General features: G+C 35.6%; 13 protein-coding genes across 13 annotated transcripts; 7 read left to right on the top strand and 6 right to left on the bottom strand.

The window, feature by feature from the left end:
- Window positions 1-692: 692 nt before the first annotated feature.
- Window positions 693-1814, bottom strand: RNJ42_04244 (uncharacterized protein; the record flags this gene model as incomplete). Its single annotated transcript, XM_071054408.1, has 1 exon — window positions 693-1814. One exon carries the CDS (start codon window positions 1812-1814, stop codon window positions 693-695), a length of 1122 nt encoding a protein of 373 aa, XP_070909101.1.
- Window positions 1815-2089: 275 nt separating this feature from the next.
- COX20 (Cox20p) lies at window positions 2090-2623 on the top strand (the record flags this gene model as incomplete). The annotated part of the gene is made up of 1 exon (XM_071054407.1): window positions 2090-2623. One exon carries the CDS (start codon window positions 2090-2092, stop codon window positions 2621-2623), a length of 534 nt encoding a protein of 177 aa, XP_070909100.1.
- A 228-nt stretch (window positions 2624-2851) lies between these two features.
- On the bottom strand, window positions 2852-4180 carry IVY1 (Ivy1p; the record flags this gene model as incomplete). The annotated part of the gene is made up of 1 exon (XM_071054406.1): window positions 2852-4180. One exon carries the CDS (start codon window positions 4178-4180, stop codon window positions 2852-2854), a length of 1329 nt encoding a protein of 442 aa, XP_070909099.1.
- Window positions 4181-4468: 288 nt separating this feature from the next.
- Window positions 4469-6343, top strand: PCF11 (Pcf11p; the record flags this gene model as incomplete). The annotated part of the gene is made up of 1 exon (XM_071054405.1): window positions 4469-6343. The coding sequence occupies one exon, from the start codon at window positions 4469-4471 to the stop codon at window positions 6341-6343; it is 1875 nt and encodes a 624-aa protein (XP_070909098.1).
- Window positions 6344-6589: 246 nt separating this feature from the next.
- Window positions 6590-11197, bottom strand: SIR4 (chromatin-silencing protein SIR4; the record flags this gene model as incomplete). Its single annotated transcript, XM_071054404.1, has 1 exon — window positions 6590-11197. One exon carries the CDS (start codon window positions 11195-11197, stop codon window positions 6590-6592), a length of 4608 nt encoding a protein of 1535 aa, XP_070909097.1.
- Window positions 11198-13238: 2041 nt separating this feature from the next.
- On the bottom strand, window positions 13239-13907 carry ADK1 (adenylate kinase ADK1; the record flags this gene model as incomplete). The annotated part of the gene is made up of 1 exon (XM_071054403.1): window positions 13239-13907. The coding sequence occupies one exon, from the start codon at window positions 13905-13907 to the stop codon at window positions 13239-13241; it is 669 nt and encodes a 222-aa protein (XP_070909096.1).
- A 1389-nt stretch (window positions 13908-15296) lies between these two features.
- Window positions 15297-15692, bottom strand: HTA1 (histone H2A; the record flags this gene model as incomplete). Its single annotated transcript, XM_071054402.1, has 1 exon — window positions 15297-15692. The coding sequence occupies one exon, from the start codon at window positions 15690-15692 to the stop codon at window positions 15297-15299; it is 396 nt and encodes a 131-aa protein (XP_070909095.1).
- A 1271-nt stretch (window positions 15693-16963) lies between these two features.
- Window positions 16964-17359, top strand: HTB1 (histone H2B; the record flags this gene model as incomplete). The annotated part of the gene is made up of 1 exon (XM_071054401.1): window positions 16964-17359. The coding sequence occupies one exon, from the start codon at window positions 16964-16966 to the stop codon at window positions 17357-17359; it is 396 nt and encodes a 131-aa protein (XP_070909094.1).
- A 1266-nt stretch (window positions 17360-18625) lies between these two features.
- Window positions 18626-19768, top strand: RAD27 (multifunctional nuclease RAD27; the record flags this gene model as incomplete). The annotated part of the gene is made up of 1 exon (XM_071054400.1): window positions 18626-19768. The coding sequence occupies one exon, from the start codon at window positions 18626-18628 to the stop codon at window positions 19766-19768; it is 1143 nt and encodes a 380-aa protein (XP_070909093.1).
- Window positions 19769-20315: 547 nt separating this feature from the next.
- APN1 (DNA-(apurinic or apyrimidinic site) lyase APN1) lies at window positions 20316-21377 on the top strand (the record flags this gene model as incomplete). Its single annotated transcript, XM_071054399.1, has 1 exon — window positions 20316-21377. The coding sequence occupies one exon, from the start codon at window positions 20316-20318 to the stop codon at window positions 21375-21377; it is 1062 nt and encodes a 353-aa protein (XP_070909092.1).
- Window positions 21378-22145: 768 nt separating this feature from the next.
- On the top strand, window positions 22146-23735 carry PRR1 (serine/threonine protein kinase PRR1; the record flags this gene model as incomplete). The annotated part of the gene is made up of 1 exon (XM_071054398.1): window positions 22146-23735. One exon carries the CDS (start codon window positions 22146-22148, stop codon window positions 23733-23735), a length of 1590 nt encoding a protein of 529 aa, XP_070909091.1.
- Window positions 23736-24029: 294 nt separating this feature from the next.
- On the bottom strand, window positions 24030-24749 carry SBA1 (Hsp90 cochaperone SBA1; the record flags this gene model as incomplete). The annotated part of the gene is made up of 1 exon (XM_071054397.1): window positions 24030-24749. One exon carries the CDS (start codon window positions 24747-24749, stop codon window positions 24030-24032), a length of 720 nt encoding a protein of 239 aa, XP_070909090.1.
- Window positions 24750-25022: 273 nt separating this feature from the next.
- Window positions 25023-25733, top strand: VPH2 (Vph2p; the record flags this gene model as incomplete). The annotated part of the gene is made up of 1 exon (XM_071054396.1): window positions 25023-25733. The coding sequence occupies one exon, from the start codon at window positions 25023-25025 to the stop codon at window positions 25731-25733; it is 711 nt and encodes a 236-aa protein (XP_070909089.1).
- Between the last annotated feature and the right edge of the window lie 121 nt (window positions 25734-25854).

Here is a 25854-nt window from a genome sequence, read left to right as displayed (position 1 = left end):
AGAGAGACTTGAATTATTTTTATAATAAGTTTTTTTTTGTATTTCAGTTTTAGGTTTTAGCTTTGATGAATTTGATAGAATCATTATATAAGACTTATTTCTTCAATAAGGGCTGTGTAGTAGAACAAAGGGATTTACAGGTAAAGAAAAAGGATTATAAAAAACCCCAATGAGATACGAAGATGTTCTGGTCTTGACCATACAAGTAAGAAGGGCTAAGGGAAAAGATAGTTGTCGAAATGTTTAGACCCAGCAGGATCTGATGAGGTAATTGAAATAGAAAGCTTCACAAGAGAGCGAAGAAAACAGAGGAAGAGCTCAAGAGTTGAAGTACCTCACCCCACCACAACCGACTAAATACGTGGACTCTCAGTCAATGCCAGGAAGAACAAGTGTATTTGAAGTGAGGAAATAGGAGATAAGGAATGGAGAGAACGACTGTTAAAAGAAAAGACCTTTCTTTAAAAAATGAAAAAAAAAAGGAGACTAGAAATTATCACCTACCCAACCCAATCACATGAACTACATCATACAATAATGATATAGCATCACGTTGCACTATGGCTATGGTTATGGCTATGGTTATGGCTATGCTTATCGCCATGGTTATTATGGCTATGGCTATGGCTATTACTATTGATACAATTAGATATTGATAAAATTAATATTAAAAAATAAAATACTTGATGTGTCTATGTGAAAAAGGTTAAATCAGGTTCACCTCCCATCTTTATGATCAATGATGTTAATTCTTTATTGTTGATATCCTTGAGATGGGACCACAGCTCCGGTTCGCTGAGTAGTGATTTCGTGCTATTCTCATCGATGACTTGTTGTACTCCGACGTAGAATGTGGATATGAATGTAGATATGTAGTTTAGTACCTGGGGTCCACCTTCTGTAAACGTATACAACTCTGCAATTAGGTATGTGAGAGGTAGAGTCGACGTCATTGTCATCTGGTGGTCCGGTACAGATATGTCGTTATTTGAGAGCTGCAAAACTAATGCTATGGCATCTATCAGTCTCTGTGGTGCATAGGCATCGGTCTGCAACTGGAAAAACCATGGGATCATGGTAGTCATTATGTCGTAAGGTCGCTGGATGTAGAAATGTTTTCGGAGCTGCATTAAAGTGCGCCTTGGTACATCAAAAAACAAATCCATGTTATTATAGAAAGTCTGGGGGAAGTCTCTTCGATAGCCGGACTCTTTCTCGGACTCTGTGTTATATGGAGTCGCTATGGGGACATTGCTGTCATTGATAAACTGCTCCCGCAGTGCAAACCTTACATTCATCTTACGTATCTCCCCGTCATCTAACAACTCATTGCTCTCCAAATATTGTATAACTTCTTCGTCCACAAAATATGCAATAGACAACGTTAACCTATCGTAGTTGGTCAGCAAGTATTTGCACATAAGCGGGTTAGCAAACAATCGCAAGTCAACTAAATATTGCAAAGAACTCCACACTATCCCATCAAGCTCAAGTATACCGATATTAATACCCTCTCCCCATGTATAGCGCTCCCAAAACACTCTGCCCATAAGAGTGTTCCCCGGTTGTAGTGATTGATAAAATCTCCTACTGAGCACGCTCATTGGCATATAACCCCCGGTATATGCGAATATACGCCTCAGAATTTCAACGGGAAGCGTCTCCAACTTCAGATCAGCAGGTTTATCAACTCTCTGCTTCTTATGTTGCTTTAAAGCTTCAAAGTATACCGGCTGCCCCAGCTTATAGCTCCTTTTCTGCCGTGAGAGATGGCGGTATCGAGACGGTATACCAGGAGTAACAAACCCCATCATCCAATTTATATAAATGCGATATGGTTATATGCTTTGTGTTGATGAATTGATCCAGTCCAGCTTTCCCTTCTGATGAAGCTCATCGCAAAAATTAAAGCTTTAATTTTTTTTAAAGCTTTAACTTTTTTTTTTTTCCCACTAAGAGCAACAGCCAAACGTATTGACTTGTATATTGATTATTTAGTAATCTAAGAAGCTCTAGCTGTTAAGCCAGCTGAAAGTATTTGTACAGATTAACTTACAGTATAACAACAAACACAAAAAACTAAGTAACAATGTGGCCATTTGGTAAAGAACCGGAGAAGAAGGAAGAGGAAGTACCTAGCAATTATACTCCTGGGCAGAAGATTCTATTAGAGGACACTAGGCCCAAGTTTCAATCCGATATATCTAAGGGGAGCAAAGATTTGTCATTGAAAGATGCTTGGCAGAAGATAACATGGGAGGATTTCACCTTGGAAAGACTCACGTCGATCCCTTGTTTTAGGGATGCTGGGATGGTAGGGTTCAGCAGTATGTTTGTTAGTGGGTCAGTGATCCTGTTATATCATAAGAACATTACAAGGGCGTTGAACTGGGCAATGGGGGGTCTAATGTTGGGATCAATCGTTGGATGGGAACAATGTCGTATGAAGCGTAAGAGAAGTTTCCAAGTTGCTCAAATGGCCATGGAAACTGTTGCTAAGAAAGAGAAACCAATGAAACACAAAGTAGAGCACGATCCGAAATTGCTGGATCAATGGGAGGGTAGGTCTGGTACAAAACCTTCTAATAATAGTAATGACAAACCATGGTACAAATTCTGGTAAAAAAAAAAACTTTTTTATTCAGTAATGAAAGATACTATTAATATTATTTTATATGCTGTACTTAAGGAAAAGCTTGGTAAAATACCCTAAAGCAATATATTCATGAATTGATCACACTGTTGACCTGTAAATAAATGCATCCCTCTAGAAGAAAGATTAATCGTATATCTGGTTACATTTATGAAATAATAATTTATATCTATATATTTTGTTAGTATAAGGCCTAGCTCAATCTTGTTCTTCTACATTAAGGTTCCCTAGTCCAGTAAGGATATCCTCAGAACTTCTGGCTTCATCAGGATCCTCCTTACGGGTTGGAGGTAAGGAGAATGAGTTCTCAGCAAGGTCTTCATCACCCATAGTGTCATCTTCTTTTACAGAACTTTGATCAATTACCCCGTCATCTTCCTTATCTTTACTACGTGCTATTTCAGCTGCACCTTCTAGATTCGTCTGTTCTCTAAGCGGGCTAGCATTTAATTTCCTGCTTAAATTACTGAGGACTTCTTCTCTACTCTTATTAAATTCTGTCGACGATGGCAGGGAGTCTCGGCGGAATTCTAGAGAACCCGGTAAGTTATTGTTCCCATCTGCATCGTCTTCATCCTTAGTCTCCTTAGAAGTGAACGGGTCATCACCGACTGCCAGTAGATCATCTAGGCCACCACCAGCCCAACCTTTTCTTGCAACATTTTCTGATATCTCTAATTGGGCTCTCGACACCGAGGCCACTTTATTTAGCACTTTTCCACAGCTATCCTCGACTAGCTCGTAAGATTCTGCATAGTAGTCATGCTTTAAGGTCTCTAATTCATCCAGTGTGTGCTGTAAATTCATCAAACTTTCACGATACGAGAGTAAGTTCCTAATTTTACGTTTCGCCAGTTGCCTGTTATGTTTCTCTTGCAACTTCAGTTTCATAGATTCGGCTTTGCTTTTAACTTTGAACTCATTCTCCAAAGTCTTGCTCTTCACGTTGAAGTCATCGATATCTCGCAGCAGGTCATCCCCTAGGTAGTCGTCCAAGTAGTTGGACATAATCATCTGGTGGTTGGCCACGAGATAGAATAACCCGCCAGCACTCAACAAGTTTTGCGCTATATCATCACTACACCCTTTAAGTCTAGCTATCTTCTCTAATGATTGTGCCATATTGTTTGCCTCACATGCCACGCGGTTCATAGCATCGGAGAACTGCTGAGAGCTGCGATGGAGCTCTCTCATAGCCTCCGTGGTCATCTTAACATCCCTCTTCGTCACAAGACTCTGAAACTCACTCATAGAGCTCATACCTGAGGTAACACTTGAGGCCCGCCTAGAGTGTTCCTGTGTAGTCTGCAAACCCAGCCTTGGTTTAAGTTTCGTATTCATATTCATGCTTGTGCTCACGTTTGTGTTCGAGTTCGTATCCAGTCCAGCTTCCTGTTCAACTGGCAACGGCAGTGCCAAGTTATCCCTTATATTTACCTCATCGTTACTCCTACCGTCCACAATTGGGTAAAACTCTGAGAGATGAGCGGCGTACCGACCCGGCGAATGGAATGTACGTTCACCCATTTGCTTATAATCCAGTGGGTTTAGTGTATCCAGTGCTTGCTAAAGTAATTATGGCTTCTTTTAGCTCTCCTTCCAGCTTAAAATTACAGATTCAGGTAATTTTTTGAAATTTGACAAAAAAATAAAAAAAAAAGCTGATTGGAATTTGAACCAAAAAATTATGAAATTTAGTTATTTGAACATAAGAAGTTGAACTAAACTATAGACAAAGCCCATTAAATTGCTTAAGTTGACTCTTGATCTTGCTAGAAGGTGGGGGCAGTGAAAAGAAACTGAAAAAACAAAAGGATGGATGCTGAAACGGAGAGTACGGTGAAGGAGTTTGAAGGGGTTCTTGATGACTTGACGTTCAACTCACGTCCTATAATTACGACGTTAACGCGGATGGCAGAGGAGAATATATCGTGTGCGCAGTACTTTGTGGATTTGATAGAAGCACGTATTGAGAAGTGCAAGCCCAGTCAGAAGTTGTACGCTTTCTATGTGATGGATTCGATCTGTAAGAACGCTGGTAGTCCGTATACTATTTATTTCAGCAGGAACCTGGCGACACTGTACAGAAAGACGTATCTGTTGGTAGACAATACAACCAGGACGAAACTTATACGTATGTTCAAGACGTGGATAGAACCAAATCAGTCTACAGGAGGCGCTACATTTCTGTTCGAGAAAACTGCCCTAGATAGAATAGAACAGTTTTTAATTAAAGCCAGTGCTCTGCATCAGAAGAACCTAGAGTCACAGTTACCTAAACCGACAGTTCCGCTACTCCTAAAGGAGATTGATAAGCTGACTTATATTACTAATGAGAGACTTAAGGACCAACCAGGTGATGATAAACTACAAAAAAAAGAGCTGGTATTGCAACAACTCAAGAAAGAACTTCAGAGGGAAAAACTAGCTCCTAATGCTTTAAAACAGGTACAGATGCAACTTCGGAATATTTTTGCACAGGATTATCAGAAATTACAGGATAAACTTAGAGTACAACAGCAAAGACAACAGCAAGAACAGTTATCCCAGCAGCAGCAGCAGCAACAGCAAATTCAGCAACCTTCTGGTTTAGAGCAAAACAGCTTACCAGGCGATTCTTTTGTATCCGAAAAGAGCTCAATACCTTTATTTGGTGACAATGTTGGTTCTTCACTATTTGGCGATTCGAGTCCAATGTTTGCAACTCCAGATTTTGTTGAAAACGAGGCCCAGGCCCAGGTAAATAGCAAATCATCAAAAATGAAAAGTCTCTTTGAGGAACTGGAGTCCTTGGGGTTATTATATAGACCTCCTAAGGAATCTATAGTCACCCTATATAGTAAACTATCTGGGGAAACGGGAGATTCTGATGTGGATCTAAAATTCAAAGAGAATGCGCAACTAAAAAAAGTCCCTCCCCCTTCCATCTTGCAAGGCATAATTCTTGACTGTAAGGCACACTTTGCAACATCGAAGGTAGATATTTTGAACACTCCCAGTTTACAATTAACTCAAGGAAACTTACTCAATGATAATCCAATTGTTGACAACCGACTAATTCATTTGTTGTACCGTTCGAAGCCTAATAAATGTTTAACATGTGGAAGAAGGTTCGGAAATTCAATGGAAGACAAAAGAGCAGAGGCTGAACATTTAGATTGGCATTTCAGAATTAATAGCAGAATGAAAGGAACTCGAGCCAATAATAATCCTTTTACGTCTAATGGTGGCACTACTACTCAAAAAAACATTCAATCAAGGATCTGGTTCCTGGAGGATAATGCCTGGGCAAAATTCAATGATGATGAAATAGTATCACCAAATATGAATGTCGAGCCAACCAAATTCACTAAGGACTACAAAACCAATACCGGTAGGGGACAACATAATAATGCAGAGGCACAATCAACGGGATCTAATATTGATGATGAAATTGATATGAATACCCTATTGAAGAAATCAGTCGTGGTGCCAGAAACATCCGAAGATATGTCCTTCCAGTGTCCAGTGTGTAAAGAGACAGTGGGAAGTGTATTTGATGAGGATAGCGGTGAGTGGGTGTGGAAAAATACTATACGTGTTGATGATAAATACCTACATGCAACATGTTATTATGAAGCTGCCAAATCGAGGGATAATACCTCAGGCATCTCGGTGGATTTGAACAATCTGAAGCAAATACTAGAATAGAAATCCTCTCAATAAATATATATATATATATATATATATTAGCACTTATTGGTTATAATAAAACATTAGCATAGTATTATATTAAAACATTATTATAAAAAAAAAAAAAAATTATAAAGGAAAAACTAAATAATCAGATGAGGAATATTATTGCATTCGTTTAATATAATAGAATTACTTTCAAATGTATGATTTTGTTTCTACTTTTTTTTTTGCCGTTGCTATGTTATTGATGAGTACTATATTTTAATTTTGTGTTCCATCATTTCTATCATTTCTAAAAAATTGCGATTCAAGCATAGCGCATCTTTCACGTAATCTAAGTAATTCTCTATCTTTGCTCTGTAATCGTCCCTTATAAGATACGGAACTTGCTTCGCTTGTAAGTAACTTATCTGTTAAATTTTGGATAATAGATCGATACATTTGTTCATCGTTAGGATTAATCAGTCCCCGAGCTGTAGTTTGAGTAGAAGAATTTTCATATTTTGGTTTTTTCATTTCATTTCCTGTAGAATTCTTTCCAATGAAATGGGAATCATCTTTATCGACGCAGTATGAAGAGGAATTCTTACGTTTTAGTGTGTTTTTATCTTTATTGTTCTGCCAGTCAGAGGGGATGCTACTGGTATTAGAATCGTATTCATTTTCATAGTTGTACATTACTGCAGTTCTTTGGTATGGGGTAATACCAACCCTAGGAGGATGTCCACTTATGGAGAGTAAATCCTGAGTACTTTCGGTCCTGTTATTATATCCACTATTTAATAGATCTCTAGCTCTCGTTGCGGGTGTGGGATCTGAATTTCTTATAGAGTAATCATTTATGTCACGAGAAATCTGAGTGGGGTATTCGTTTTCTGAAGTAGCAACGGCATTTTCTAATTTATCATCGTTGTCAGAGAAATTTATTAAGTTCAACCTTTTAGCTCCTAGCTTTTTAATGAAATCAACTGCTTTATATAGTGACCATACCCTTACTTTTTTGGGACTTTTCCTAATCTTTTCTTTTAGTAGATTCCATGAGTTGTTGTTTAAATTGTCATCAACAAGGCTAATCACGATATCAACATCATGATTGAAATCTCTTGAATAGTTGACCTTAAACTGCGTTAATAATGAATGTAAAAGGAAAACAAAATCAGGGTTGGAGTAGTTATCATCAGAATCACTGAAAAAGAAAACATTGGAGGACTTTAGACTCTTAATCCACATGTTTCGTTGCTCCTCTTTGGACAAATTGATCTTTTTTTTTCCTTCAGCTGATATATTGGCATCGTCAAGGACAACGACAGACGAGTCATAATAAGCTGATCTTTCTAACCTAGATGGATTTCTCAAAAACGAATAGTCATCTCCCTCAGACACCAATTTATCCCATTTATGTAGCTGTTGGTAGTGAAATGCGTGTGATGTCTGGTAATTTTCAACAGAGCAGATGTCATTAGTTACACTAACATTTGAATTTTTCTCAAGTGGATTGTGGTTTGGAATTGCCTTTTCTATCAGTTCTAAGATTGTGGAACGATTGTATACATTTTTTGAATGCAAATATTGATTAACTTCAATATTTAAGAAACGATCAGTATTCCTCGTTTCGCTTTCAAAATCAAAGCTTTTTGGAGCATCTATCATTTGAGAAATGTGTTCTTTCCCAGGGTCTCGAAGTTGTCTTACAGAGCGCTTTAGATTGGAAGGCATTTCTTCAAACTCATCGTAATATTTATCTGAATTTTCAGACAGTGACTCTTCATCAGAAACGTATATGACATGCATCTTTCCAGAAATATCTGTAGGCTGTTGTATTATTTCTGCTGGTTTGAGTGGAGTATCTTCAACAACGACACTTCTCAACGGCTGTAGAGGCCGCGATGCCAGCCGTCTGTTCAGTTCTCTATTCTTTTCATAACTTTCACTTTTACTGTTTGATCTATAGCCATTGAATTTGGCCTCCTTTGTCGAACTGTTTAGTATAATTGCTTCAGATTGTTTGTTTGTATTAGTGACGGTATCATTAATCTCTATATCAAATTTTTTTTGCCCAAAATGATGGATAGTTGCTTCTTTTGGTGAATTCGTATTATTGATACTTGGGCTCTTCGAAGATGTTGCCGAAGTGCCAGGTAAAGGTGAGATAGGTATCTCTTTTTCGATGTTAGACGCAGAATTTGGGGTAGTTTTAATTCTATCAAGAGATGAGGTAGGAGTATTGGGTATATTATTTGATGAACAGTCGAAGGAATTCTCTATCATCTTTGGAGATAAGGGCTCCTTATTTATAAATACTTCTTGTGGTTTTTTGGGCACAATCGATTTCATACTGGAAACATATGGTGGATTTTGAACAGTATGTACCGTATTAGACTGTGTATCGGTATGGTTAGAGTGTATGTAGTTTTGACAATTCTTAATGGACGATGTTGGACTTTTTTCTAACTTTTTTATATCAGAGTTAGTAAAGTCCAATAGATTATTTTGTAGATTTTGGGGCATATCTTGAAATTTTTTACGTAAAGGGGACAGGCTATCGATATGATCTGAGCTCTTCAGTTGTATTTGTGCAGATGACCGAAAATTACTATGATTTCCATGATTAGATTTGTGATTGCCTTTTCCATTTGACGATGGCTCTGATTTATCAAGTTGAGAGAAATCTTTTCCACTTTCACTATCTTTATTCATCTGGACATTATCTCCACTTTGTTTACGACTAGTTTTATCGATTTCATTAGAACTGGAATGATCACGGTAATGGTTTGTGTTTATATTCCCTTTCATATCAGTATTTTTATACAGTTTCGCATTAGTAAAAACTTTAGCTGGCAACTCTGAACCATTCTGTTGGCATACAGTTTCTGTCTCATTAGTACTACTTTTGTTATTATTATTATTATTATTATCATTATCATTTAGTTTATTATTCTTTGAATTTAAGTTCGTGTCTGTAGCACTTATTTGGGATTTGTGTTCCTTTTCTGTTGAGTTGCTGTTTGGTTGTTCTGGAAAACATAAAATATTTGACACTCTCTGGTTCCTATCAATATTATCAGGAATTACGGGTCTATTGCAGTTTGAGCTTTTACTATTTGAGTCATTCTGTTTATCAGTATCATCTTCAGAATTGCTGGAGGACGGACTTGAGCTTTCAGTTTCATTGGCAATATTTCCCATCGGACCTTTTGGTTTAGTGTCGTTATTGTTATTATTTTCTGATGGGAATTGAAGTTTGTCTTTAGGGGCAATAGAGATATTATTATTAGTTTTTGCTTCCTTTTCGTTAGAAACACTCAATCTTAGGTCTTGTTGATTTATACTAAGGACATTGCAATTTTCGTCTCTCTTTTTTTGGTTTTCTGTTATAGTGATGTTATTATCATATTTGTTACTGACCAATAAATTAAATAGATTATTAGTATTCTCTCTACAACCAACTTTATCAGAGGGAATACCGGTATTTGTAGTGGTTGAAGTTTTTTTGTCGATTTTCAGGTTATCTTCAGAACTATCGGTATTCTGAATACAGATGTCTTTGTCATAAGTTTCTACTGTATCCATTATCTGTGAGTTATTGGTTGGATTAAAGGCCTTATTTATTGTATGGGTTGATATACTCTTTCGATGACCCATCTCAGGAGGAGATTTTATACCGTTTTGAGAAAGGAAAATATCAGTATTCAGTTTCAGATTAGAGCTTTTCTTAGGTGTATGATGTGGGGATAGAGATTTCTTTGTGCCAATCAATGGTAATGATGTTCTCCTTATTTTTTCGTATTTTTTACCAATAATATTATCTGAGTTCTTCACATTCCCCACAAGTAATTTCTTAACATCAGTTAAAAATGATCCATTTAAGTTCGAAATAGTGGATGCATTACATGGTGGACTATACGCGATCTTGACGCTAGCATTTATTTGTCCTTTATTGCTGTCCGATGGTGATCCAATCTTATAGTTATTTGTATCGGGAGGCTCGCTCTCAGAACGGTCATTATTTTTATAACGGCTATTTTTACAACTTTGTTCGACATTTAGCGGTATAGTACTTTCTATATTTGCTGCAGTTGGTTTGTAGACAGTATTGGATGAATTATCATCATGGCTAGTTTTAGGTACATCATCACCAAAAATTGTCTTAGGTGATGCTATATTATTACGTTCCATTAAATTGACATTACCATTTGTTACAGTAGTATTATTAGGTACTTGCTTTGAACGAAGAAGAGTCAGTAGTTTAACATTCCCTGTTTCGTTCGGCACTGGTTTCCTTAATAGAGCTGAACCAGCATCTATTTCAGCATTATTAGTATTTGAAGTTAGTTCTTGAGAAAAAATTGAGTTTTCAGGTAATATAAGGTTGTTGTCTTTTTGTTTTAACAACTTCGGGGTCTCCGCTAGAAAGTTTAAGTTGTTGCTTTTTCTAGGGCTTGTTGGAGATTTCCTTATAATGTTTCCAGATGCTTTACTATACCTAACTAAAGGTATCAGAGGAGGCTTTTTATTTCTGTACTGATACTGGTTATATGATACATTTATATCCTTATCAGGGGTGTAATGTGACATCTTGAAATTGTTAATTTCGTTATCCTCTATTGGACAACTCTTCCCAATAATGGATGTATTCTCATCACTACCATTCAAATTACTAACTTCATCTCCGCCCTTAACCGTATGATCTTCGGTACATGGAGAGATAGACCGCTCGCTCTGTTTTAGGTTACTATTGTCAAGTTTGGAAGAATGATTGATATTGAACTGGGGATTAGTCTTACTGTCAATGTTATCCGGGCTTATAATCTTGTTGTCACACTTATTAACTAACATGTTAGGTGAATCACTCGGGAGAGACATCTCCATATCACTGCGGCAATTCCCTATGCTCTCTTTGGCTAAACTGCTATCTTTAATATTGGTGGTTAGGTTTCCATTAAGACGCGTTGACGGCATCAAAAAAAAAAACTACTTCTTCTTTTCAGGATATTAGCTTGTTTGTCTTTCAATCAAACTTATAGACCCTCTTATTATTTAACTATACGGAATATAAATATTAGTATTAAAAAGAAATAAAAAAGCAAGATAAAAATAACATAAAAAAATGGTTTAGGAAAATCAGAAATTCTAATGTCAAAAAGCGTGTAGATCGGCCTATAATTTTCTTCGGGTTTTTATTCAGTTTCAAATTATCGTTAAAAGTAGAGAAAAAAAGGAAGCGCTGAAACGTTGATTTGTTAGAACCCAAAATAGCCCCATTTTTTTTTTTTTAAATAATAGCTTCAGTAAATTTGTTTTTGTTTTTTTTACAGCAGTATGAACTCTTTCGTACTAAAATAGAAAATAAAGTATTATCATAATTTTTTTTCCCATTCACGTATTATGTAACACATAAAGTTTTACCCTTCATTCATTCCCCCTTCCTATCATATATTTTAAAAGTGTTTCCATTAGTAGTTTCTGTTATTTTAATAACTGGAGAATTTCATTTTATCCACTCCTCCTACTAATACAAGCATACTTCACTCCATTTTTTTTTTTTTTTTTTTTGCTTAAATACATCTATCAAATTCTTATAAACTAGTAAGGAGGGGAAGGGAATTTTAGTGATTAGTTAATTGGAATTACATGGCATTCTATGACTTAGATAATTATTAATTTTTCAGTGCTTTATTGTTATAAGTATTTTCCATTGGTTATTATTTATTTTTTAATGTTATTTTATAGTGGTAGTGGTTACTACCACTTTGAAGAAATGTTTCTTGTTGACAATTTTTATAAAAAAATAAAAACATACCAATATTTTAGCTGTAAATTCACTTTCACTAGACTAAAAATTAAAAAAAGAGCGCATATACCAATATATCAGTAATTATTTCTTATGATAATAAATAATTAGTACTGATAATCCATAATTTCCTATACAACCAAAAATGTATTGTAATATATGTAAGTATATTGTGACTAAATAAATACGAATAAAAATAAATAAATAAAATAACACAAGAGTAATACCAAAATAAAAAATACCAAGAGTAGATGAACTCAAAAGAAATGAGGAGATTAAACAGATTATCTGTACCCTATTTATATGTTTTTGTTTTTTTTCAATCTGGAGAAGTATTTTCTTAACTCCCTGATATTACCCCAATTTTTTTTCTTCTTCCTTCTAGCAGATCTCGGCGGCTATTTAAAATGTTCGGCGGTTAAAATACAAGAAATATATATAATAAAGAGTAGATAAAACAGTATAAGGCATAGCAAAAAGAAAAAATAGTATTATGATGTTAATATGTATGGGACTAGCTGTATCGCATAACGAAGTACTATAGCTGGTATATCGTAATTGATCAGAATGCAAATAATAATAATAATATCATAAATCATAATTCAATAATATATTGGTTTTTAATCTCTTTGTTACGTAAATTGCTATATTTTTTCATTAAACATTATATAACAGTAGCTTGTTTTTGTTTGTTTTTTGTATATCTACAATTTATATAAATTTTGATTCTTGATAGGTTCAAGAACGGAAAAGTGAAAAGAATTTGGATATAATATCGTTAACATTTTTTTTTATATTTCTAATATGAGAATAAGTATAACCAATTGGAAATAAATGCCTTATATTCTTTTTTTCAGATTATATTTAGATATGATTATATAAAAATAGTATTGTTTGTTTGTTTTTCGTTGTTCTTCTTATTATTTTATCGTAAAAGTAATGTCATAGATTTATAAATACAGTAAATGTGGTTAAATAAAAAAAAAAACTAGAATAAGAGATACAATAGGAAAGAAAACAAAAAATAATTGATAAAAAAAAATAATAAATTATGTTTGTTTGTTTCCTTTTTTTTCTTTTCTTTGTTTTTATTTTTACCTTTTTTTCAACTCATTATTTTTAGTTCTTACCTAGACATTTTAGGATAGCGGACCAAACAGTCTCTGGAGATTGAGAGGCATCGACACCAGACCAGATACCGGTCTTCTTGTAGAATTCGACGATTGGTTCGGTTTGGTCATGGTAAGCGCCCAATCTCTTCTTCAAAGCGTCTTCGTTGTCATCGGATCTTTGAACTAGCGGTTCGCCAGTGACGTCATCCTTCATTTCTTCCTTTGGAGGGTTGAACAATTTGTGGTAAGATCTACCGGAGGCTGGGTGGATCAATCTACCGGTGATTCTAGCGACCAAAAGCTCGTCATCGATCTTCAATTCGACGGCGTTTTGCAATGGGGTACCTCTCTCAGCCAACATCTTGTCCAACTTCTCGGCTTGTGGGATGGTTCTTGGGAAACCGTCCAAGATGAAACCGTTCTTACAAGCAGCGTTGTTAGTCAATTCATCTTTGATCATGTTAACCATGATATCATCAGAGACTAGACCACCTTGGTCCATAATAGTCTTGGCTTGCTTACCTAGTTCAGTACCCTTAGAGATTTGAGATCTCAACATGTCACCAGTAGCCAAATGAGCAGCATTGAATCTGTTAACCAAGTTTGGAGCTTGAGTACCCTTACCAGCACCTGGTGGGCCAATTAGGACCATTCTAATAGAATCAGAAGAAGACATTTTATTCTTTTTTGTGGTTTCTGTTAGTTTTACGGTTTTACTTTTGACGTGTAAGCTAAAAGAAAAAGTATAATATAATTATTTTGGTAGAATAAGAAAAACAAAAACAAAAAAAAAAAGTCAATAAATAATGGAAAAGATGTCAATTCAATATAGTTATATATATAATTGAAATATAATTGAAATTGCACTTGTTCCTTGTACGTGATGTTCTTGTTCTTATTGAAATGAAGAATGAGTAAAGAGAGAGAGAGAGAGAAAGAAAGAAAAACTAACACAGCAACTCGCTGCCGTCTACTCTACTTGCATTTTTTGTATGACATTCAATTGGCCCGACAGTAAAACAAGTTTAAAAATAAAGAAAGAAAAAAAAAGAAGAAGAAGAGGTTGGGATATCCTTTCAAAAAGTTGCTTCAGTGTACATACAGAAAGAAAATACGTATAGAGAGTAGAGAGAGAGAGTAGAAAGAGTAAAATAGACCTAAAAGAGCTTGCTTAGTGAAGTATGAATGCACTCGAATATGTTTCTTGTACGGGCATTTCTCTAATATATTACCATAATATTCTTACCGAGCGAGTCGAGAGAGAGACTTTTCAAAAAAACCAACGGAGAATACTACGTATATATCAGTACAGAAAAGTGTTTTCATTGAAAACCAACAAAAAAATGTAGTAGACAAATGCTTTTTCTTTTCCCCCCTGTATACAGAAATAGGCGTATAGAAATTGAAGAAGTGGGAATAAAAAAAGAAAAAGGAGAACAAATAATTTTTTCGTGTGATAGAGGAAAACATTTTTAAGAATTCCATTCGTCCATTATTATATTATATGAACGTGATTACATAATTGGGCACGACAGTATTTATTCATTTGGCGGCAAAAATATGCATAACCATTTTATATAAACATATGTTCTTCGGATATGCCTACGATCATTGATATAAGAGAGGAAAAAGAAAGATAAATAAATAAAAGGACATTGGAATAAATTTTATAGTACATACTTCTTTATTTTCTCTGTTATAGAGTTTTTTAAAGAAATTTTAATTAATATTTAAAAATGAAAGACAAAAATAAAAAAAACCGCAATAAAAACAGACCTAAAGGAAAGATATAAGTTTGTTATTGTTTGTCTTTTTTTCTCTGAATTTCTTTTGCATTAATTGTTAAACATGGAAATAAAGTTAAGGAAAAAAAAAATAATGTACCCCCCGATCCCGCTTTCTAATCTATTGGTAGCTTTAAAAAAAAAAAAAGAATTTTTAATAAAAAGGGTGCTTTTTAGTTGATTATTGGGGATTTCTGATGAAATAGATGGAAAAAAAATTAAAAAAATGATAAAAATTCTGGCATTAAAGAATTAAAAAAATTTTGGTTTCGTTTAGCAAATTATAATTCTTGAGAAGCAGATGGCTTAGAAGACTTCTTTGGCAACAAGTTTTGGTGAATGTTTGGCAAAACACCACCTTGAGCGATAGTAACGTTACCCAACAACTTGTTCAATTCGTCATCATTTCTGATGGCCAATTGCAAATGTCTTGGAATAATTCTACTCTTCTTGTTGTCTCTAGCAGCGTTACCAGCCAATTCTAGAATTTCAGCAGCCAAATATTCCAGGACGGCAGTCAAGTAAACTGGAGCACCAGAACCAATTCTTTGAGCGTAGTTACCACGTCTCAAAAGTCTGTGAACTCTACCGACTGGGAATGTTAGACCAGCCTTAGCAGATCTAGTTTGAGAAGCCTTAGCAGCTGAACCAGCTTTACCACCTTTACCACCGGACATGTTTTATGTATTATATTTGTTTGTTTGTTTTGATTATAGTATTTTTTTGTGTAGAATAAAAACTTATTCAATACTTTATTGTTACTATTTTTGTGTAATATCTTTTAATTATCAACAAGAAAGAGAAATGGAAAGAAATGGAAACCTATTACTTATATACTTTTTAGAAATACTCTTCTTATTTATATATTTCTTTTAGAACTGCATTCAAGATGAATAGAACAGTATAGTATAGGTCTTGTGCCATTAGGTCGCCGCTTGTCCCCCCCTCCCCTTTAGCAGTATACCTAAACACAACAAAAAACAAAAATATACGTAATGCCTTTCTTTTTCAATGTACAATTCCCTGCACTATTCCTCTTAAGAATACGACAACTTCGCCTCCCTAATTAACTTCCTCTATCACAGCCTTTTTCCATTACACTATTTTTTCTTTTTCCCCCACCCCCTCGTCATTCCCATTTTTTCACCTCATCTACCCATAATAAAATGTGAAAAAACTGGTACACCTTCTATTGTCCTGAAATCGATCGAAAGAATCATATATGTCGCGTCCCACATTTTTCCCTCAACTCGCGAACTCTTTTAAAAAAAAAAAGCTACGGAAAGTACCAATTTTTTGAGATCTTGCGAAAAATTCATTTTGTTATCATATACGAAGTAATGTCCTACTACATTTTCTAGGCGATTGGTTTCCTTTTTTTCAATTGTTGTGACCAGAAACGCGGATAAGAGATTAGACCAGTTTTTTCGCATGATGTGGCCGTCGCTTTACCATAATAAAAGCGAAATTTCTGGAACGTATGTGTAAGTGATTCTTTTGATCGATTCAAGTATGATGGTTAGATCTTGTATTTTTATTATGAATCGAGAAGGTGAGGGGAGACAAAGGGGGGGTCTAACAACCTTAGGAAAAAAGTGGGAATGGGCTCGTTATCTTTTTTCTACCAAAAACGCCGTAGGGCCAATGTCTTACTGCTGAAATAGTGTGTGTAAAAGAAGGTGGCGTACTTTTTCTAAGGGTACAACTGTGCACATATACACTGTTTTATTATTATTTGTTTAGGTTTATTTACATAACTTTTTTTTGCATTATTTTTGATTGGAATCAAAAAGATATATAAGGGCTCCATATATCCAAGTAAAATAAAATAATATATTGTTATATGTTCTATTTAATTTTTTTTTATTAAGTTATTATTTATTTATTTCTATTCTATAATTAAGAACACCACTAAAAAAAATAAAACCAAAATACATATAAAATAATAATGTCCGCTAAAGCTGAAAAGAAACCTGCTTCCAAAGCCCCAGCCGAGAAGAAGCCTGCCGCTAAGAAGACCGCCCCATCTACTGACGGTAAGAAGAGAACTAAGGCTAGAAAGGAGACTTACTCTTCTTACATCTACAAGGTTTTGAAGCAAACTCACCCAGACACCGGTATTTCTCAAAAGTCTATGTCTATTCTAAACTCTTTCGTTAACGATATTTTTGAAAGAATTGCTTCTGAAGCCTCTAAGCTGGCTGCTTACAACAAGAAGTCTACTATCTCCGCTAGAGAAATCCAAACTGCTGTTAGATTGATCTTGCCAGGTGAATTGGCTAAGCACGCCGTTTCTGAAGGTACTAGAGCTGTTACCAAGTACTCTTCTTCCACTCAGGCTTAAACATAAAGAATATAAAATCGGAAATCTGGAATTTTATATTCCTTTAATCGAATACTCCAGAAAGTGGAATCAAATAAGAACAGGAAAGGAAATTCATTTTCATTTTTTTTAGGTCATCCTGTATGATTTAAGTTTGTGCTATATCTCAATGAGTTTCATACAAATTATTAACCGTAATTTGTAACTTTTTTTTTCTGTTATTTTTTGGTTGTATCATTTTAATGAGGTTTCGTTTAATCTTTCTTTTTATTCTTCTAGACTGCAGTTTATTCTTAACATTCAATTCTATTGTTAATGTGATTTGATGACAACAAAAATTAATAATAATAATAAAAAAATCATTCTGGGTACTATAAGAATTATAATAAAATCTTTTATTATTGTAATTCTATTTGGGTTAGTAAATATATTTAGTATATCTATACTTTTTTTTTAATTCTAGAAATATGCATCTTGCATGTTTTACAGTGTATAATAGCAATCAAATAAATTTTTCACATTAATATCTTTTATTAATTAACTCTAACACCTGGCACTAAAGATATTGCTGGCAAAGCATTAACATTGGGTATTACATAAATTACAAATGTAGTAGAACATAGTTAATGATTGCAACAATTTATTTTTTTATTCCAGAAATTGCTATGTGGAGATGTAATCAATACAGTTACTAAACATAAAATATTCTGATCGCATATAAATAAGAAAAATCACATGATATCAAACCTTTATGTCGATTCGATTCTTATAAGGAATATCAAAATAACTATACAGCTGCATCAATATATATTACTTGTAGTCATGCTATCTGTAGCGTGTTTTGTTTCTATGTATCATCTACTCTAATTTAGAATTATACTTAGCAAAGCTATTAAACATTAAGAATCAACAAAACATCCCTAAATCTAGTACTAAGTGCACTAAAACATGACGATAACTACATAAAAACAATTCCCTCAAATATAAATAATACCCTATAAATATTTCTTTATAATATATGAACATGTTTATCACGTGACTACGCGTAAACGTATGTCAAGCTCTAATAAAAGGCTTAACGAAAAAATAAAAGAAAACGCGTTAGAATTAGCACCCTTTAAAAAAAAATAATAATTCGATGAGCTCGTCTGAGTCTAATTATTCTTATATTCCATGTAACTAACTTTTAAGTACATATATATCAATATACTAAAAGAAACTCAGGACAAGTTGCTTATATAATAGTAACAAAGATAGAACAAGAAAGATAATAAATAGAGAGATAAAATGGGTATTAAAGGTTTAAATTCCATTATTTCAGAAAATGTTCCGTTGGCCATTAGGAAAAGTGATATTAAGGCCTTTTTTGGCCGTAAAGTAGCAATCGATGCCTCAATGTCTCTATATCAGTTTCTAATTGCGGTACGACAACAAGATGGTGGCCAGTTGACTAATGAATCAGGTGAAACTACTTCTCATCTAATGGGTATGTTCTATAGAACTTTGAGAATGATAGATAATGGTATTAAGCCATGTTATGTCTTTGATGGTAAGCCACCAACTTTAAAGTCTCACGAATTGAATAAAAGAACCAGTAGAAGGGAAGAGACAGAAAAGAAATTGGCTGAAGCCACAGAGGAGGCAGAAAAAATGAAGCACGAGAGAAGATTAGTTAAGGTATCGAAAGAACATAATGATGAGGCTAAAAAACTGCTGGAACTGATGGGTATTCCCTTTGTGAATGCTCCAGGTGAAGCCGAGGCTCAATGTGCTGAACTGGCCAAGAAGGGCAAAGTATATGCTGCCGCTAGTGAAGATATGGATACGCTCTGTTACAGGACTCCCTATCTCCTGAGACATTTGACATTTTCCGAGGCTAGAAAGGAACCAATTCACGAGATTAATACAGAAATTGTTTTGCAAGGTCTGGGTTTAACATTAGAACAGTTTATTGACTTAGGTATCATGTTAGGATGTGATTACTGTGATAGCATCAAAGGTGTTGGGCCCGTCACTGCTTTGAAGCTAATGAAGGAACATGGTTCACTAGAGAAGATAGTAGAATATATCGAATCTGGAGAAGCCAATAATAAATGGAAAGTTCCTGAGAACTGGCCATATAAAGAAGCCAGAGAACTATTCCTACAACCAGATGTAATTATCGCTGATGAAATCAATTTGAAGTGGAGCCCTCCTAATGAAGAAGAACTGATCAAGTATTTATGTCACGAGAAGAAGTTCAGTGAGGAAAGAGTCAGATCAGGTATTAAGAGATTACAAAAGGGATTAAAATCAGGTGTTCAAGGAAGGTTAGACGGGTTTTTCAAAGTTGTACCAAAAACAAAGGAACAATTAAAAGCAGCTGCTGATAAGGCAAAGCTAGCTAAAAAGAATGCAAAGACTAAGGGTAAAGTGGGGAAAAAGAGGTAACTTTCCCTTTAAACCAAATACTCACAAAAAAAAATTGATTTAAATAGTTTTGTTCCAAAACACAAACATTTACACTTTATTCATATTTTCTTTTTCTGAAATAGAAATCTCTTTGTTTTATTCTTATCAGAAACCTTCACGAATCATGTAGCATTAGTCTACAAGAAAAGTAGAATAGTGCTTTGTACATTATAAATAACCTAATATAATAATAAATTAATTCGAATTGACTATTTCTGATTATTTAAGCAATAGGATTTATGATCATCGTTTTCTCGTTCTTTTCTTTCTTTTTTTTTTTTTTGCCCTTCTCAAAATTTGTCAGATTTTTAATTTTTTCTTTACAGATGAGCATCTAATGATGATCCCCATAAAACACTACAACTATCGGATAAATGAGACAACCTGAGTATCTGATTGCATTAATTCCATTTATATAGCTCCTAAAGAGAAGCTTATACTAGTAGTAACCAGCAGGCAACAGCTATCTAAATTTTCGATCTTCCTTTTGCTTTACCCTTAGAATTTTATCAATACGTTTCGCTACATGAGTACTTTTGTGAGATCAACGGTTTCCAAATATAAATTTGGTGCCCATATGTCTGGTGCCGGTGGGATTTCTAATAGTGTAACCAATGCGTATAACGCCGGATGTAATTCTTTTGCGATGTTTCTAAAGTCACCCAGGAAATGGGTTTCTCCTGCTTTCACACAGGAAGAAATTGCCAAGTTCAAAGAAAACTGTGAGAAGTACGGTTATGATCCACTTACGGACGTGTTACCACACGGACAATATTTCATAAATCTTGCGAATCCAGAGTTAGAGAAGGCTGAAAAGAGTTATGTTTCATTCATCGATGATTTAACCAGGTGTGAACAACTAGGTGTGGGATTATACAACTTCCATCCCGGGTCCAGTCTGAAGGGAGATCATGAGGAACAACTAAAGCAGCTAGCCTCTTATGTAAATAGAGCCATAAAAGAAACGAAGTTCGTCAAAATTGTTCTCGAGAATATGGCAGGAACTGGTAATCTTGTTGGGAGTAATTTAGCGGATTTAAGGAAAGTTATTGACATGGTGGAGGATAAATCACGTATAGGTGTATGTGTAGATACCTGCCATACGTTTGCTGCTGGTTATGATATAGGCAGCAAGGAGAGCTTTGATAAGTTTTGGAAGGACTTTGACGATATTATCGGTTTCAAATACCTGGCGGCAGTGCATTTGAACGATTCAAAAGCTCCGTTGGGAGCAAATAGAGATTTACATGAAAAGCTGGGACTTGGCTATTTAGGACTTGAATTCTTCAGAATACTGGCTCATTATGACCATCTGAAGGGCATACCTATAGTTTTAGAAACACCACAACCTAACGACGCTGGGTATGGTGAAGAAATCAAGCTATTAGAATGGTTAGAGACCATAGAGGATGGAGATACCGAGAAGCTGAAAGAATTAGAAGAAAAGAATGCTAAGTTACAGAAAGAGGGAGAAAAATCCAGGAAAGAACAATTGGCGAAATTCGAAGTCAAGCAGAAGAAGACTCCAAAGAGAAAAGCCAGCGGTGCCGGTGATATAACAAAATTAATGAAAAAGGCAAAAAAATAATAAAAAAAGGTATATATATATTTTATATTTATAACCAGCTCACTCTTATTGATTTTATTAAATAGACACGTCAGTACCCTGCAACATACACAACAAGCACTTACGACATTATATTGAGTAAACAGTTTAAAGAATACTAAAAAAGTTCTTCGCACATTTATAAATCAAAAGAGTATAGCCATATTAGAGTCTTGCTTCTTCTAGACATTGTCCATTCGAATCTCAACAGATGCACAATTTAATAATATATTAATTTTCTTTTAAGGCTAAATTAGGTGAAAGCCCCGAATAGGATGGGGCCGCCCTATAGAAAAAGACAAGAACAGACGCAGATGCGAAAATCCGATGAGAAAACCTTGATTCAAAAAGCCCAAACACAGCAAAGTCGAGTTATTGGTAGAGACGAGTCTACATGTAAGTCAAATTTATGGCATTAAATACTTAGAAGGCTTACTGTATTGCAGTTTTATTATTAGAAAATAACCTTTAGGTATTCCAATCAAAAAAAAAGGGATTTAAAGGTCTTTTTTTCTCTTTCAACAGTCTAATACTGTAAATCATTTTAAGAACAGTACATAGATCATTGGAAAATTACCAATTCTGTTATACAAATCTGCTCATATAACTCTTTCTCATCAATTGGTGTGCAATAAAAAATTATAACGATAGAACTGCGGCTATAATATTCGGCATATCATATCTTCAAAATCTATCATTTCTCATTTTAATAGCATTTACAATAAAAACTAGCAAGTTAATGAATAACAAATGTCTTATGAAATGAATCAGCAAAACCCTAAAACTCCTAGGATTCCCCAGACAGGTTTTGACAATGGTTTTAATGCACAACGTTCTGGTGAGGATATGGATGGTAACTTTACAGATGATGAAAATAGAACACCAATGAATGAAAACGTAAGTGTGTCAGGTAGAAGTGATGACACTACAAATACTACTTTCAATGATGAAAATGGGAAGATAGTAACACCACTGAGTGTTTCTATACCCACATTTGAGAATGTTACTGAGCTGCCGACACCAATGATCTACAGTCCCATGTCACCAGCCATAGCCAATGTATCCCCACGAAAGTTTACACCTTCGGATAATAAGATCCATGTGAATAAAAGACGAGGCAATAAGAAACCTATCGATGAAATAATCAGTACTATCCCTCTAAGACTTGCTTCGGAAGTACTGCCGCCAATAGATACGTATCAACAACGTATATCATCCCTGCCTGCAGTAACAGAAGAAGAACCGCACAATACAGATGGTTTCCCAATACATCACGATGGAGATAAGACAGCAACTGAAGAGGACAACAATCTCGTGCTTATAGGTTACCGGATTAACCACTACAATCAACCTGTACAATGGAGAAAAGTTAAAACCATCGGTGTTGGAAATTTCAGTGATGTGCTGTTATATGAATCGCTAGATCAAAATGATCCAGAGCTTTTTCAAGTAGCCGTCAAAAGGATGAGATACCCAGACGAAGTGAAACATCTTACCAGCAAGTCACCAAATATCACCGAACTTCTCGGAAGATTGGAAAACTCATTAACTAGAGAAATTTCTATTTTAAACTCAATAAATCATCCCTGTATTGTTAAGTTATTTGGTGTCAACGATCCAATATTCATGCAAAGCTCTAGGCCTTTATATGATATGTTGAACCAAAGGCAAAAACTGGGGCCTTGTAATTTGATAATGTCCTATTGTTCAGGCGGAGACCTATTAGCCGCCATGGCTACATGTTCCGGTAACCTTGACATGTGGCTGGTTCAAAGAATATTTACTGAGGTGGTAATAGCTGTGAAATATTTACACGACAGAAATATCATACATAGAGATTTAAAGCTCGAGAATGTTCTCCTCCGGTTCCCACTCGAAAATATAACCGAATTCAAAGACCAACCATTGTACTTTAAACAGAATTTCATCGAGTTAGCAGATTTTGGTCTCAGTAAGAAGATTGAACGAGGTGAAATGTGTACCGCTAGATGTGGTTCAGAAGACTACGTTTCTCCAGAGATTTTGATGGGTGTGCCATATGACGGCCACCTTTCCGATTCTTGGGCGCTTGGTGTCATATTATATTCACTTCTAGAGGACCGATTACCATTTGATCCATTGCCTAATTCATCAGCTCGCCAAAGGAATAGACCCACAGCGCACAGAATAGCAAGGTTCGAATGGAAATGGAATAAGTTACTGAACGAAGATTGCTCTGCGAAGGAAATCGTGAAACATACTTTGACCAGAAGAAACCAACGATGGAACTGCACCGATATTTATCAATCAAAATATATTCAAGAAATAGTAAACGACTTGGAATTTGTAAACAACTTTTAAAGAATCAAGATCAAAGTTTTCCTGATAAAAAATAATTACGGAAAGCTTTACTTTCTTAAATTTAACTGCTTCAACATCTAATAAATACTAATTGCATTCATAATAAAAAAAACAAATAGCTTATTTTTTATAACATAATATTTTTTTATTACTAACATAATCTTTTTCCTTTTCTTCAGTATTTTATTTCAATATAGTATATATATATAGAGGGTGAAGTTATGAAATAAAATAACGATAAAAACATAAAGGGTAATAATATATTAACAAAAAAAGCAATGAAGAATTCTAGCTTTATTTAATCTCTTCAACTTCCTCTTCACCTTCTTCTTCACCTTCTTCTTCTTCACCGAATTCAGCACCATCTAGACCACCTTGAGCAGCAAGCATGCTTTGCAATTGTTCCATGCTTGGACCGCCAGCGCCGCCAGCACCGCCCATTAGTGCACTCAAATCCATGCCACCAGCACCACCGGCACCACCCATCATTTGACTGAAATCCATGCCGCCTGGCATACCGCCTGGCATACCTGGCATACCACCTGGGCCACCTGGGCCACCGGCACCACCCATCATCTGGCTGAAGTCCATATCGCCCGGCATACCGGCATCGGCACCAACCTCTTCTTGCTCATCTTCATCGACCCACTTGTCGAAATCAGTCTTGATGTTGTTGTACTTAACCTTCTCCTTGGTCAAACGTGGCCAGTACTCTATCCCTAGGTCCTTCTTAAACAACTTCAAGAAGTAGTGTTGGCCATTGGCCACCTTGTGCAAGGACTTCTCAGCATCAATCTCCTTGTACAAGTCAATGTGCAACTTGTAAGTGTGCTGAGCCTCATCACCAACATGACCCTTAGAGATAGCCTCCAGATCAAGAGTATTAGCATCAATGGTAACCTTAGGACTCTCACAATCAGGAATACTCACCGTAATCAACAAGTAGTTCTTCTCGGCATCCGTCTCACTAGATCTCTGCGCCCACGCAACTTCTGGAGTTAAAACTTTCGACATATCTTTTTTTTTTTGATTGAGTTGTTGTACTTCGGTTTATCTAAGTAGTACTCGTTTATCCCAATTTCTGACTGACGTTGTTTGAAAGCCCTTTTTATAATCCTATGGGTACAAATCCCCCTTCACAGCAAATTTTCCCTTATATTTTTTCTGTTTAAAAGCTTGCCACGCCGAAGGAACAATTAAGAACGTTATGGATCTTTGAAGAAGTTCGAGGGTAAGAACACTCGGATTTGAGAGAAGCTTAAGAAGAAGTATAATAATACTTTACAAATGTTCGAGATTGAGTTGACGCCCAAGTTGGCGGGGCGGTTGTTGGCGTTGAGCCGGCTGAAGGGAGAGTCTGGGATGTCTCAAGAGTCCGGGATGACACAAGAGGCAGAGTCTCAGCGGATCGCTGAGGTGGTGCAGCGGGGCCATATAACCGCTGGGGAGCTGTACGCGTATATTTCAGATAGCGACTGGGAATTGGCGAACGAGCGCGAACTACATGGTGACGAGCGTAGCTCAGGACTGGCAGATATGTTGCATGGGTTAAAGTTCCATGTTAGGGGGCGAGATGTGCCGCGTAGCGGGTACTCTGCTGAATTCAGGCGTGACCTGGAGAAGCTGCGAGCCTCTCTCGATGAAATGGAGTACCAGGAAATAGTACGACACCGGAAACTTAACATGTTCGTAGATAATGATGACGATGACTTGACTCCCGCGCAGATGAACAAGCAGATCAAGGAGCAAGTGACTACGGTGTTCAACATACTGATCAGTGTAGTGTCAGTTGTAGTAGCGATCTGGTACTGGTCGCGGAACTCTCATGTGTTACAGGTGCACCACCGGGTGCTGCTCTGTCTGTTCTTTGCGATACTGGTGCTGGTTGCCGAGGTCGTTGTGTATTCTAGTTACTTAAGGAAGATAGATGAAGCAAGGAAACATGAAAAGTCCAAGAAGGAACGTAAGAGAGTAGTTAAAAAGATTGTTATCAACTGATTTATGTCTACTTATAGAATTGCCTTTCTTTTGCGAGAGAGACCCAAATAGAAAAAAAAATCACTTGTGAGTTTTATTTTAATTAAAACTATATAGAAATAATATGAGAATGCTGAATAGT

This window comes from Nakaseomyces bracarensis, assembly GCF_045282275.1.
Source record: "Nakaseomyces bracarensis strain CBM3 chromosome Unknown Scaff13_0, whole genome shotgun sequence".
NCBI lineage: Eukaryota > Fungi > Ascomycota > Saccharomycetes > Saccharomycetales > Saccharomycetaceae > Nakaseomyces > Nakaseomyces bracarensis.
Note: the sequence above shows the minus strand (reverse complement) of the source record. Positions and strands in the feature narration are given on the sequence as shown.